The sequence below is a fragment of the Pongo pygmaeus genome, chromosome 10 (assembly GCF_028885625.2).
Source record: "Pongo pygmaeus isolate AG05252 chromosome 10, NHGRI_mPonPyg2-v2.0_pri, whole genome shotgun sequence".
In the NCBI taxonomy this organism is placed as follows: domain Eukaryota; kingdom Metazoa; phylum Chordata; class Mammalia; order Primates; family Hominidae; genus Pongo; species Pongo pygmaeus.
In genome coordinates, this window is record NC_072383.2 from 27,761,552 (window position 1) to 27,777,597 (window position 16,046).

Below are 16,046 nucleotides of genomic sequence, written 5' to 3' on the forward strand. Positions count from 1 at the left end.
CTAAAATGCCAAGTTCATTGCCTTGGTTTATATCAGAACTGTTGACATCTTTGAAGAAGTAAGAATTGACAATATCACCTCCTCTGGAAAAATATTCAATAGAGTTCACCGTTTTACCCTCTACAAAAACTGCCATTTACCAATAACTCAGATACAAATTAAAAAAAAAACACCAGTGGGACATTGATGATTTGAGATCATGTTTTACATGTTATGTACAAGGAAAAGGAAAACAAAACAGAGCAAAAAAGGAGCTACGTATCAGATATGTGAGCAAATACATGAGGACTACTGAAACAAACAAACACATGTCTTTGGGCTTGGATAGTGGCATTTTGGGGCCAATCTGATGACAAAGATGAGTTCTGGATGTGCTGAGTACAGACCCTTGCATCATCCGGCTGGTTGAAATCCATGACTCCTCACTCCCACTTGTCCTTACAGTCTCAAAGTGATTCTTAGTTGTTCTGAAATAGTTGATCACTCGTAAAGCAATAAATGTATGAGGTGTGTTTCTTGAAACATCAAGTTGTCCGGTTGAATTTAATCATTTTAATGTGAATCAACTGGTATACACAATGCACAATCCCAGTAAAGTTATCATTTAAAATGTAAGGTTAGGAGTCTTTCTCATAATACCATTTATCTAGCAGCTCTGAGAATTGCCCCTTCCAACTTATCACTAAATACCAATGAGGGTTCTGAAAAAAACAAAAGCAAAGCAAAATGAAAGGAAAAAAACTCCCAATCTCATTAAGAACTAAGGCTGAAAAAACAACCTAAATTCCAAATCTTCAACGAACTGATGCTAATTATAAAGTAGACAGTTCTTGAGGACAGGCAGATAATGACCCAGTTTTTACCATGTGGCAAACTTCAACGTCTCTTTAAGCTAGTGGCCACGTAAACAAAAATAAGAAGATACTGATTCAGTTTGAACGCTGATGTAGAAACCCAGAGAATTTACCGACCAAAAACCTATAGAGAAGGGTTTCTCTATCACTGGCAAGCTGCCATGAAATTACGCAGAAAACTGCTTCCCTAGTCTGCTACCTGCCTCTGTCTTTACATGACCAAAGAGATGCTCAGAAAACAAGTGGGCAGAAAGTGGAGGGAAAAGATGATGGCTAAGGCCTTTCTGAGAAGCATAGTGTGAAGAGAGAAAAGGAATGCTGTATGCTGGAATGACATTGCATGATGATGCAGAAATAGCAAAGGGGCAGGACACAGAAGCAACTGCCGTTGAGCCCAGGTGCGTAGAGTCCGTAGAATCCATAGAGTCGATGTCTGCTCAATCTGGGAACTGCGCTGCAAATGTACCTATCAGCCAGCCCTGCAGCCGAACATTTAGAAAGAGGATTGAATTTTCATACTAGAGAATTTAAAAATGGAACAAAAGGACAATCCACTCTACCCTCTGGTTCTGCGCAGAGCTCACTCATCTGAGGATAACAAGGAAAGAAGAAAGGAAGGAAAAAACAAAATAGGACTGACGGAACGCTAAGTTAGAACAAGGGAGATTCCTTCTCAGAGTCTTTCTCAACATTTCCTATGATATGATGCAAAATGAATTTTCAGGAAATGGTTTGGCATTCTCAGGAAAGTACAAGTAAACATGACCTCTACATAAAGGCAACGAAATAACATAAAGAGCTAAAATGATAGTATAGAAACAATATGTGGCCAGGTGTCGTGGCTCATGCCTTTAATCCCAGCACTTTGGGAGGCCAAGGTGGGTGGATCACCTAAGATCAGGAGTTCCAGATCATCCTGGCCAACATGGTAAAACCCCGTCTCTACTAAAAATACAAAAATTAGCTGGGCATGGTGGCGTGCACCTGTAATTCCAGCTACTTGGGAGGCTGAGGCATGAGAATTGCTTGAACCCAGGAGGCAGAGGTTGCAGTGAGCTGAGATTGCGGCACTGCACTCCAGCCTGGATGACGAAGTGAGACTCTGTCTCGAAATAATTATAATAACATATAAATAATAAAATAATAATATAAATAATACAATATAAGAGAAGTTAAGGAAGATTTCAATATACATGAAAACATAAATACAAAATTAAAGTCCACATTAGCACTAATAGAAAGCATAGTTACAGAAAGTCAGCAATGCAGAGGATGAGCAGCTTAGCAGCTACCCCTCCATACAGAAGGAAGGTATCCAGAAATGATAATTAGGAAAAAGAAAATGGTCACAGATAACCAGAGAAAAGACAACCAACTAATGAGGGACCAGAGCTCTCAAATGGAAGACAGAATAAGTGGAACACAAGCAATAATCAAAGATAATAGAAGATAAAATTTTCCTCAGCTGAAGAAAGAATTGTGTATGCAGAGGTTACTCTATCCATTGAAATCAACCACAAAAGATTGACACATTCATTTGAAGATGATAAGGGGAAAAGGCAGAGAAAACAGTGGTAGGGATATAAAACAGAGCCAGAAATTAGGCTAAGATTTTAAAAGCATGTCATGTAAGAGAAGAATGATAAACTAAATGTGGTATATTCAAACAATGGAGTACTACTCGGCAATGAACATGACGAGCTTCTCATGCAAGCGACAACCAAGAATGAATATCAAAAACATTAAGTGGATGAAGGCACACACAAAAAACAATGTACTGCATGATTCCATTTAAATGAAATAAACGAACAAACAAAACTACACTATGGTGAAACAAATCAGAAAATGAGTAGGAGTGTGAGGGAAGAAAGTATGGATGGAAAGCAGTACCCAGCCCAAGAGTTTCATGACAGCAGTCTTTCAGTTTTCAGAACTGACACACAAAGAGGGTAAGAAGATACAGGTCACCTGTTAATGCTGGGACAGCCATTGAGGGGACTTGAGGCTGGCCTTTGTCTACAGAGACCCAGACTTTCCCTCAGATTCCTTAAGTTCCTTTGAATTATGAGTAACAGAATTAGTTCCAAAACGGGATTTAATCCTGCTTTTAGAATCCAAGAGTGAAAGGTAGAGGGCAAAGAGTGAGTTAACTGGCCTCCTTTCTTCTGATTAAAGAAACACATTTTCACTTGTTAGTAAAGAAAATTCTAGCACGGTGTCCAGAAGAAATTTATTCACCTATTTTAGTCGAGTTTCGCCATAGCTTTTTAAAAAAATTATTTGTTTTCTGCTTGAAAAATTTCAACTTTTCTTTTAAATTAAAAAAAAATCCATATTAAAATTTTAGCTAAATTATATCCAAGTGATATGCAACATGTTCGACCAAGGATGTACCTTATGGCCCAAGTTTTCACTCAATACACATTAGAATGGTTATTACAGATACTTTAAATTCAATGCTGGAAACCATGACATATCCCTCACTAAAATATGCACAAAAACACGAATTAATGTACCTAAGTCAAACACAAAATAAAATAATTTATGCCCTCTGAAACTTAGATCATATATTCTACCCTAAAGACAATGTTACCTTCTAAAATCAGTCTTTACATATTTCCCCCGCTTAGGATTACCCGTCCCTGACTGGCTGTCTGGGGAAGTGGATTCCAGTCTCTGCTCTATAAGGAAACACCAGCGTCTTTAGGAAAGGTGGCCTAATGCCCATGGAACTCAGTGTCCTCATCTGCAAAATGAGAAAAAGACTATGACTAAACCATGACTCTATGTCAATAAATTTTACATATTCATATCTTTGGCAGCAAAACTACAGATGGTGCCAATCAGTTAGATTTTGCCTCATCTGTGTCTCTCAGGCTGCAATATGATTTTTTAAATAATTAACATAGAGAGATTACCTCAGTAAACTCAATAAAGTATAATAATAACAATAATGATGAGGAAGAAAAGGAAGAAGAGAAGGGAAAGAAGGAGAAAAAGCCACCCAAATAAATCCAGGGCCATATAAATTTACCAACATTAACTATTAAAGGCCAAATAAATATATGCTTTAAATTATACTGCTGTTTCCCATCTCTAAATAGGATAATAGCAGTAATTCTTAAAGTAAGAGACTAAAACTGAATAGAAAAAAATTATTTTTTAAAGAAGGAGGAAAAAGACATGGTCATATGGAGGTCTTTTAGGACTTAAAGTCTTTACGTTAAAAAAAAAATTATAAATCTGGCATTGGAGACCTAATATGCCGTTCAATCATTTATTCAATAAATATTAATAGAGCATCTATAATGGGCAAAGCGTTGAGGCATCTGGTATTTTAGCAAAGACAAAGAGAATATGGTCCCTGACCATAAGACATTACAACCTAGGAGGGAAAATAAGACATAAATACAGTCAGCTGAAATACAAAATAAAATGTGACAAGGGACATAAGACAGGAATGAATAATTTATAAATAATATAGGTCAGAGGAAGGAGGGATCTGTGGTGGGCAAATTTATTCACAAATTATTCATGGAGAAGGTAGCACTTGAGACAAGACTTGAAGGATGGGTAAAATTTTAACTGGCAGAGAGGGAACCAGGGAGCGAAAAAGGCAGCAAGGCTGGAGGGGCCACTGCCATACAGGTGAGAAAAACGAGACTTCTTTAGAGAAGACCCATCAGTGTCACTTACGAGGCACTTTTTTATATGCTTTTAAAGGTTAATTCATTTAACCTTACAATTATACTATAAGACAAGATTCTTAACACAGTTTACAGACAAGGCACTTGAGCACATCAACTGAAGTGCTTTATGCAAAGTCACACCGCTGGGGAGTGGCAGGGTGGGCAAGCACAGGTCTGAGGGCTCCAAAGCCACATCTTTCAGTTCCTGTAGCACGCTGCTTCCCTCCTGCCTCCATAAAGCAGAGTGGTGTGATGCAAGCTGGCAAGGAGGGTCAGCCCAGACCATCCAGGCCTTTAAACCACAGGCTAGAGAGTTTGCATCCATATTCAGATGATGCAAGGGGACAGAGGATGAAAAAGGGGAAGTAACTAAGGGCAGTGGTCCAAGGAAGAGGTGGGTGGACCCAAATGAAGATAATAATGCCAGAATAAAAAGGACAAAGTGGATGTGAAAGATTTTGCAGAGACAGAATCAGTAGAATCTGAAAGTGTAAACTGAGAGAGAAAACTGTTTATCATGACTCTTACGTCTTTAACTATGAACTAAGAAAAATCACTATTTTGCAAGGAAAAAATTAAATTTTAGATAAATGTATTGATTTGTATGGCAATGGCATATCCAAGATCAAAGGCAGGGTCCACTGCAGCCATGGCAGTGAGTAACAGAGAGGGAATATAGAGACCCATTACTAATCTTTGAAGACAGTCTTCAATTAAATGACCAAAGAAGAATATAAAGAAGTCAGGTGTGGTGCAAAATGATAGAGAGAGAGAAACATCATAAATACCTAGGCAGTGACAGTCATGATTGTACCACAATCAATTAAAAAACAATTGCACCCCTCCATCTAATACAATAGCAAGAAGCAGACCGGAAGTTTTTAAGTCCATAATACCTATTTATTTTCTTAAAAGAGAAGCTTTACTTTTTTTTTTTAGAATGAAATGTGTTTTGATCAACTTTTATTATATATAACACTTAAATCATAAACTTATCATGTGTGTATTTTTAAATAATTATATTTATATGTTCCTCTTTCCAATGACTTGCATTTCAGGACAAATCTATTATTCTGATTCATAAGCCTAGAAAAGAAAGGAGAGAAAATAACCTTTATTGGGTGTATATGTGTGTCAGGTACAATTTCTATATTTTGATACGTAACATTTTATTCGTATGTATAGGGTCTGGTCTGTATGTTCGTCTACTGTATTTATGTATACATATACATGCATACAAACCAGGCCCTTTTCACATACTATGGCTGATACATTTGAGAGAGAACTAAACATAGAGACATTTAAAACTGCAGCCCCAATAGTCATAAAATCCTATGCTATTATAGAGTTTCTGGAGTACTGAGTTTTAGCTAATGAATTAAATCCACAGGCTATTGAATAGTCAGGAAATAAGTGTTTACTGCCATCTGGTGGAACTTTTGCCTATCTACAAACAAATAAGCTAGTGATCTTTAAAAGGGCTTTTATTCCAATCTTGAATAATGACATTATTATGAAGTACTTGATCTATATTGCTTTGGAAAGATCATCAAAAGTTTTTGCTTTAGTAAGATCCAAAGAAAGAAAATGTAGAAAGCATCAGATCAGAAATTGTGAAGGTTGATTTATAATTCTTCCCACAACTGTGGAAGAACCATTTACTGAGGTCCCCATATTTTCCTATGCAAAATATGGTAAAATTACTTTCTCCCTCACAGACATAGTTGTGAACTTACCTGAACCACTACAATAATAATACAAGTAAAATATCTATGACAAAGTGTCGATGAGTGTGTGGACAGCTGTGTCAAAAATATGTGTATATTTACCTTCCCCTCATGCCACCTAACTACACAGAAGCTGACATTGCAAGAGAAAGGGTCTAATAATATGCTCTGTATTACTTCATGAAATCAAAAATCTTTATCTTGTTCATAATTAGATACTTCGTTCCACATTTTATCCACAGGTTTCTAGCACTGAGGTTTTTGGTTTGGTTTGGTTTTTGGGGGGTTTTTTTGGTGTTTTTCTTTTTTTTTTTTTTTTCCTTTTATTTTGAGATGGACTCTCACTCTGTCGCCCAGGCTGTAGTGCAGTGGTGCGATCTCGGCTCACTGCAACCTCCACCTCCTGGGTTCAAGCGATTCTCCTGCCTCAGCCTCCTGAGTAGCTGGGGCTACAGGCGTGTGCCACCATGCCCGGTTAATTTTTGTACTTTTAGTAGAGAAGGGGATTTCACCATATTGGCCAGGCTGGTCTTGAACTCCTGACCTCAAGTGATCTGCCCACCTTGGCCTCCCAAAGTGCTGGGATTACAGTCTAGCACTGAGTATTTCTTTAAAATTAATCCAAATCCCTAAACTATCCTGTTGGATATCTTTACATTAAATAAGGGACCATTTCTAACCCTTGGTTCACTTTATTATCTTACAGAATAAAACTTAAACCGTGTTAAGTCTTGTATCATTATCCTAGTTCCTAGGTGTTTTCCGCAATTCACCAAAAAAAAAAGATGCTATTCTTAAATAGCTTGCAACATATGTGTTTTCTCTATATAATTCAACTATGGAATTTCCAGCATATCAAATGGTCTGATTTCCTTTGGATAGTGCCCCCTTCACTTCCACATAAATAATTAGGCTTATTACATTTTTCTGAATAACTAAACCATCCAGTTAAGTGCTGGTTAAAACAGAGTATCATACTTGGGCACTGTATCTATAAGTAAATTTTAGATCTTTTTATCTAATTTGTGCTTAGATTTAAGGCTGCAGTCCTTTAAACTTACTGTGAGACTTAGCATGGTCACCTACAGATGTTAACAATTAGACATTACATAGAACCATTTATCTCAGATGTGCATGTATAGTAGAAACAATGGCAAAAGAGATCTCAATGTCCCAGAGATTGAGTTAATCTAAATTGCAAATTCTTAGAGGACAAGGACCATGTGTTAATCATCTCTGTTTTCTTCACAATGTCAAAGTAGTACTTCTACCTAGTAGGCATTCAATAAATGTATACTTTCAGTATAATACAGATCAGAGTTTCTCAACCTTTAGCATTACTGGTATCTTGAACCCGATAATCCTTTGTTGTGAGGGGCTGTCCTGTGTATAGTAGGATGTTTAGCTACATCCCATTCCCTAACTGTGACAATAAATAGCAGCTCCCATTCCCCAACTGTGAAAATAAAAATGTCTCCAGACATTGCCATCATTACCCTCAGTTGAGAGCATTCATTCCTAATACTTTCATTGTATCGGTTTTTTGATTTTAACAAAATAAATCACCTCTGTGAGCCTGGATTTCTTTTTCTGTAAGGTAAAATTATTGGATTTATAACAACAGTCATAGTCCCTATGATTCATTCATTCAATCATCCAACAGTTACTGAAGGCAAATTAAGTGTCAGGCACTCTTCTAGGCACAAGGTGTCCAGCAATGAGCAAAACAGACACAGGCCTTTCATTGCAGGGAACAAAATAGCCATTGAATAGATATACACAATACACACAACAGGTAACAAACAAATGCATAGCTAACTGTGAACTGTGATAAGCCCAAAGAAATGCTATAAACATTTCCTCTCTAAGTGGGGGATTTCTGAAACATCTCAACAGGTTTATGGAGAATAACTGTGGCATTATCCAGAATCAAAGGCTTTTAAAATTCTAAAATGCTCAATGGATTCTAACTGCGCTATATTATTTAAAAGACCACAATTTAAGTTGTTACACAATAGCGTGAGTTAAACTCATATGTATAGACCATAAAAAAATTACTTCAAGTTATTCAAAAGAAACTTCATTTCTGCTTTAGAAAAATTTATCTAAAGAACTTAGAGAAATAAAAGCAATATATGTTAAAATATTCTAATAATCCAAGTCATGGATAGTCTTTTCAGCTGTTCTCCAAGATAAGCACTCAGCATACTTTGCCCAGTTGATTAAGAGTAGTGTCACCCAAAGTGTCTATTTCTAAATCATGGAAGTGACTGGCTGGCTGTGTGTTATACCTGACATAGGAACTGTAAAACAGATCATGAGATGTTATTGGAAGGATTTTCAATGGCTCCATGAGGCAGAGTGTTTCCTATGTCAAAGCATTGTAGTAATCTTTTCCAGATAAACATATTAAATAACTAAACTTTGACCCTATATACTTACCCTCCTTAACTTATCTAAGACATGCTAGTTATTAATAATGATAATAATAATAATACGCTACTCTGCATTTTCTCTCTGCTTCCTCTCCAAGAAAGCAAACAGACTTCATATTTATTGCATACCTCTCATGTACAAGGTGCTGTACATCCCCTATCTTCTTACTTCCAGAATAATACTATATAATATACATTCTTAACTTTTTTACACACAAAGGAACTCAGGTCCAGAGGGGTTAAATATTTGCTTAAAGTCAGACAGATTGTAAACAGTGTGCATGGGATTTTTTTCCCACTATGCTAGGCTCTGTCACACTGGCCAATATAAACACCATAAACTCAAAGGCAATTCAAGAATTACATAATCCAATTTACCAGGAATGCCTACAGCACATGAAAGTAATATTTTAAGTTATAAATATGTCCGTTAAAGTTGGAAAGGTCATGAGAAAAAAGGTTAATACTCTGCAATATCTAACCGCACTGCTAGGTACTTCCCTTTAATGCAAAAACAGCAGCATCCTCAACCACCTCATTTTTAAAAATACATTTTATAAAAATCATCTAATAGGACTCTTATTTTTCCCTGGCCTACTACTCTGCTTCCCCTTTTCACAGCTGTGCTATGAAAACTCAGTCTGCACCCACTTCTGCTTCCTGGCTTCCTGGTCATTCCTCCACTCCTGCATTCTGGTTTCCACTAAAAATGTTCCCCATAAAGTAACAAATGATTGCATTCTTGCCAGCTGATGTAAACAGATTTGTTTCTGGCCTGTTTAGTAGCACTCCCTCCTTTGTGAAGTTTTCCCCTCCCTCGCTTGGCACTTGTAATTCAGCCCATTTGATTTTCCAGGTGCTTCTGGCTTCTGGGGTTCCCAGTCTCTCCCTCATCCTTCAAAGATAATTTCCTTATGATTTTACCTTCAAACACCCTCCCACTCTCTTTCTACTCCCTAATGATCTTACCTGCACTCTGAAAACCCAAATCTAACACTGGTCAATCCCCAAACTTCCAGACGTTTTGAAATCTTCCCTAGTGGACAACTTCACCCAGACATTTTATAAGCATAATCAAATTTGAATGGATTATTTCCCTCATCAGTTTGGCACCTCTTCTCATTTTCCCTAATTTGGTGAATGATATCACTAGTTCTCCAAAGCCAGAATCCTATTCCTTAACCCCTAACACCTGACAGCTTACCACTGCATCAGTTCTGTCTCCCAAGAATGCCTTCAACCCTTCCTTTCCTCACCTTTACCAAAGCCTCTCCCTTGGTTCAAGTGCTCAAAATTACTAAAGCAAAAACTGTTGATGACCTTTCCAAAGCAATATAGGTCAAGTAATGCAAAATAATTTTCTTTGTTAAAGATTGTAATATAGCCCTTTTAAAGACAACTACCTTATTTGTTTGTAGATAGGCAAAACTTCCACCAGATGGCAAAGAAAGAAAATGTAGAAAGCAGCAGATCATTCAGACTCTTATCTGGCCTCACTGCCTCTAGATTTTATTTAATTTTGATAATATTAATTTTAATTTAATAGCCAACATGTGGCAAGAAACTATTATATTAGATAGTACAACTCTGGAGTGGTCTTCTTTAATCACAAATTTATTTATTATACTCCTCTGTACTTTAAAGTTAAACCCATTCTCCTTAACATATATGGCCTGAACTGATCAGCTGCACTACATTTCTGGCCCCATCGCTTCCCTCTCACCTTCTAGCATTACTTCCAAACTCACAAGTCCTACATATGAAACTAGTTTGTATGGCACCACACACCTCCTTTCTTGTGTACAAGCTGCCCTCGCTGTCTGAACGCCCTTTCTCCCTCTTCCCCATGTGCCTTACTCATTCATCAAGCAGCAACGCCTCTGACCTCCTGACCATTTCTTGCACATCCCTGAGACCCCCTGAGAAAAGTGTGGGCCACTATTCATAAGCACGCCACTATTCATATTGCTATCATAAATTTATCACACTGTGCTGGGATTTTTTTAATGACATCACTGATCTCTACCAAAGGCCTGCTAGTAGCTGATCAGTCCCAGCCTCAAGGTAGCTACCAAGATAAACTTCCTCAAACTTCATTCCTATTACAAACTAGGTAAAAGTCAAACCCTTCATTCAAAATCTTAAAGCAAGGAGACCTGTCAGTCATTCCTTTCACAACACAAAACTGGGCTGGGCCTCAGTTTTAATATTGTCTATGTATGATTTGGACATTCCATATCTCTGATGTGCCTCCTTAGCAACTTACACAGGACTGTCCTTTTATTTCTCTAACAGTCCATGTCTATTATTTTCTTTGAGAACCAGTTTGCCCCAAGCAAGAATCTCCAACTAACCTCACTCCAGATTCTCTCATTGGAATATGACCCAATTCTACCTGCACATATAATTAGCCCTCCCTGATTGTGCCGCGCTATCTTCTGAACTAGAAGCTCCATTCTTTGAAGGCAAAGACTGAGTCCTCAGCTTCCTTTGCCATACCTGCAGCATTCCACCATGCTGCGCATTTACCAAGCACTGAAGAAACATATATTGAAGGTTGCATGAAATCTTAAAGACTATGTTTGCAATTTTATGAATTCCAAAAATAATCATTCCCAATTCTTGCATTCCCCACATCCCAATATGTGTCCTTTTTAAAATAATATCTAGATATTAAAGAGAAAACTGAACAAGTAAAATAAATCTGTGCCATGGAGCCTTTATCACCTAAGAATAAGGGTACAGTGTAATAAAAAAAATAATTCTAGGAGGTTGTCACTCAAAATATAGAGAACCCCCATCCTACTTGAACGACATGACTAATGCTTTGAAATTAAAAGCCTGGGCTATTTTATTTTATTTTATTTTTTGAGACAGAGTCTTGTTCTTTCGCCCAGGCTGAAGTGCAACAGCACGACCTTGGCTCACTGCAACCTCCACCTCCCAGGTTCAAGCAATTCTCCCACCTCGGCCTCCCAAGTAGCTGGGATTACAGGCACCTGCCATCACGCCTGGCTAATTTTTGTATTTTTGTAGAGACAGGGTTTCACCATGTTGGCCAGGCTAGTCTTGAACTCCTGACCTCAGGTGATCCACCCGCCTCAGCCTCCTAAAGTGCTGGGAATACAGATGTGAGCCACCGCGCCTGGCCAACCTGGGCATTTTTTGACAAGAAATTAATAACCAGAATATATAAGGAGCTAAAACAACTCAATAGACAAAAAAAAAACTAATAATCTGATTTAAAAATGAGTAAAAGATCTGAATAGAAATTTCTCAAAAGAAGACATACAAATGGCAAACAAGTATATAAAAAAATGCTTAACATCATTAATCATCAGAGAAATGCCAACCAAAACTACAATAAGATATCATCTCACCCCAGTTAAAATGACTGTTATCCAAAAGAAAGGCAATAACAAATGCTGATGAAGATGTGGAGAAAGGGGAACCCTCACATAGTTGGTAGGAATGTAAATTAGTGCAGCCACTACAGAGAACAGTATGGCGGTTCCTCAAAAAAACTAAAAATAGAGCTACCATATGATCCGGCAATCCTACTGCTAGGTATACACCCAAAAGGAAGGAAATCAGTATATGGAAGAGGTACCTGCATTCCCATGTTTATTACAGCACTACGCACAATAGCCAAGATTTGGAATCAACCTAAGTATACAACAACAGATGAAAGGATAAAGAAAATGTAGTACCTGTTCACAGTGGAATATTATTCAGCCATAAAAAAAGAATGAGATCCTGTCATTTGCAACAATATGGATAAAACTGGAGGACATTATGTTAAGTGAAATAAGCCAGGCACAGAATGACAAATTTCACATGTTCTCACTCATATATGGGAGCTAAAAATTAAAACAATTGAACTTATGAAGCTAGGGAGTAGAAGGATAGTTACCAGAGGCTAGGAAGGGTGACAGGGAAGGAGAGAAAAGGTGGAGGTGATTAATGGGTACAAAAATATAGTTTGATAGAAGGAGTAAGATCTAGAATTTGATAGCCCAATAGGGTAACTACACAGTTAACAACAATTTATTGTATATTTTAAAATAACTAAAAGAGTAGAATTGGAATGTTCCTAATACAAAGAAATGATAAATGCTTGAGGTGACCAATATCCCAAATACCCTATGTGATTATTACACATTGTATGTCTGTATCAAGATATCACATGTGCCCCATAAGTATATACATATACTATGTGCCCATAAAAATTAAAAAGTTTAAGAAAGAAATAAAGACCTGGGCATTTTTAGAAAGCAAAATGATAAAAGTGTAATCATTGCTTCTCAACTGCTGTCAGAGGCTAGTTACCAGCTGTTCCTGGACTAGAAATCATTGTGATTTGGCCACACCTCTAGACACTTTCACACCAGTAAGGACAAGCATCCTGAGACATGAGCACACCAGGATTTTGTCCCAACTGACATAGAAGATACAAAACACCAATGTATGGATGCCAGGATTTTGAGGCTATGATTGCTATTTTGATATTAGAACACTACACAGAGCACCCATTCTGTTACACTAGTTAAAATCAGTAGAAAATAAATTCCTAGGTTTCAGTTTTCAGATATGTACTTAATAATTTTCCTCCTCCCACTAGCCCATAAAAAAGATGTTATCTAAAGTATTAAAGGTCAAAGAAAAGGTCTTCTAAATACACCAGACTCTTTAATGGATGAGACGGCACCTGGCATTTAAAGCTGCATTCTCTAGAGACAGGATGAAAGAGAGTCTTTCAAATCTTTTCAAGTTATGATTTGCTTTCTACTTCTCCATTTTTAATTAATTTGTGTATATATTGAAGTCCTGGATCCTCACTAAGGTTAATGAACAATTTAATTCTTAAAAATCTAATCATTTGAATGCATCAAATGATACATGTTTTAATTATATAAATTAACAAAGAAAACTAGTAGTACACATGTACATCATGTCAGTTTTCTACAGCACATCAGTAGATTTGCTTGAAAAGTGAATTGGAGAAAAGAGCCACTAACATAAAAGAATTTTAATCCTAATTTCTTATCTTTTATAGGATATCTAGTTAGGCTTTTGTAATTTTTATTTTAGACAAGATTCTCTACCTTACTAATGATTTTTGCTTCGATGAGTTGTTTTTCAAAAGGGTTACTTTAAAACATTTATGCTATAAACAGACTGTAAATTGCAAAGCTGTATTTCATCTAGTTGAGCACTAAATAATGTGTTAGATACTTTAAAAAGTACAAATAATCCCTGCTTATCACATAAAATTAGGCTGGGCACAGTGGCTCATGCCTATAATCCCAGGATTTTGGGAGGCCGAGGCAGGCGCTTGAGTCCAGGAGTCTGAGACCAGCCTGGCCAACATGGCAAAACCCCTTCTCTACTAAAAATATAAAACATAGCCAGGCATGGTGGCGTGAACCTGTAGTCCCAGCTACTCAGAAGGCTTAAGCAAGAGGATTGCTTGAACCTGGGAGGCACAGGTTGAGTGCATCACGGCACTCCAGCCTGGGCAACAGGGCAAGACTCTGTCTCAAAAACAAAAATTAGTCATGCCAGCATCACTTACCCTGTGCTTACCATAAACCACAACTTCTGCAAGCACTTTGCCTCATTTAATTCTAATAAATTAAAAGAATTAGAAATATATTTGATTATCCCCATTTTCCAGAAGAAGAAATTGGAGTGTAGTGTGATTAATTTGCTCAATATGTCTCCAAATGCCTCTCACACACAAATCCTGAAATCTCCTTCTTCCCGTCCTCTATCCATTCACAAAATAGTCATCAAATGCTTTCTAAGTGCCCAGCACAGTTCCATCAATGGAAATTTTCATACATCTGGAAAAGACTAGCTTCAAAATTATTTTTAAATTAGATAACCAAACGTTAATTAAAACATTTGTAAAACTTCCATGATGTTATTTCTACCTATCCTTCATATCTTCTGATATCCTTCATATCTGTCTGTCAACATACTTTTAGTGGATAAAAAAAGAGCTTTTGTATGTTTTTACCATTTTTATTGACAGTTTTAGGAAGAAAACATTTTCCTTCCCAATGATTTGAACAATAAAAGCCACCCACAGTGAAAGAGGCCACTGCAGATGAACCCAAAGCTAGCTAGGCTATATGACACGAGCAATGAACTGATCATATCTATGATGCGGACATTCTGAAAGGGTGAAGCTAAATAGAAAATTTTAGGCCACATCACACACATATGCAAATCAGATGCCCCATTCCAGTTGGCCTTCCAGTAAACCAACTGCAGAGTTTTTGTTGTTATTATCGTTATTGTCTTAATTTGTAATATTTTGACTAACATTTACATTTTAAAAATAATTTATATGCCAATCCAGAATACTAGAAGCAACAATCAAATTTGTATAATGACTGTTCCTGCAAATACAATGTCTTGTGGCGAACCCGATTGCCTCTTTCACTAATTCAGAGTCAGAAACTTAATACCACTTTATCCATTAGTCTTACCTCTGCAGCTAAATAGTTTCCAGTTGCAAGATGCTTAAATCTGAACAAGCTGTTCCACTGTCCTGCACCCCCACGGCATGGGTCATGATGAACCACCTACAAAGAGAGCAACGATACTAATGGCAAAACAATATTTATGTTCCTGACAAGCAAATGCCAACAGTTTACATGCCTGCCCTCCTGTTAATGCTGATCTGTCAAACCTAATATATGTTTCCATGAGAGTATAATGTGGCAGAAAAACAAAATTCCCCATAAATGAGCAAGAGACATGTTATAACAGTTGTTAACTCGTGCATGCATGACACTCGTGCCTTACATCTGCAAACACAGCTTTACTCAGAAAGACATGTTTCCAAGACCAAAGTGGAAATACTGAGATTTTCTTCCCTTTGTTTTTCAAACATTTACTTGGCAGATTGCATTAAGAGCCCACTATGTGCCAAGTACCTTCAAGAGAAGAGAAACACAGCAGTGGATAAAGCTAGAGCTTCCATTCTAATGGAAAAGAGAGAGCCAGCGAACAAAGAAATAAGTAAGATTTGACAAGTGCCAGAAACAACACAGGGAAAGTACATGATTGAGTAACTAGGGAAGGCAACTTTAGATATGACCATCATGAGTATGGGCCACTTGGAGATGTCATGTGAGCTGAAACCTGGAGGATGAGAAAGACAGCCACACAGACTGGAAGAGAGAATCACAAATGTCAAGGCCTAAGGTCTAAACTACTTAATTCTTAGCCCTTTCCATGCATGCTTTTTATTGACAGCATGTCTTTTGATACCTGTCTTTGAATTGGCCTTGCCCAGATGCTGAGCCCCTAGGCTCGCTGGGAATGAAC

General features: G+C 37.3%; 1 protein-coding gene across 2 annotated transcripts in view; it reads right to left on the minus strand.

Annotated features, from left to right (window-relative positions):
• ITPR2 (inositol 1,4,5-trisphosphate receptor type 2) overlaps window positions 1–16,046 on the minus strand; it is a 512,913-nt gene that overhangs the window by 375,672 nt on the left and 121,195 nt on the right. For both annotated transcript variants that reach the window (XM_054443160.2, XM_054443161.2), the window contains exon 9: window positions 15,203–15,298. In XM_054443160.2, coding sequence (XP_054299135.1) covers window positions 15,203–15,298 — 96 coding nt within the window. The remainder of the gene's footprint in view (window positions 1–15,202; window positions 15,299–16,046) is intronic.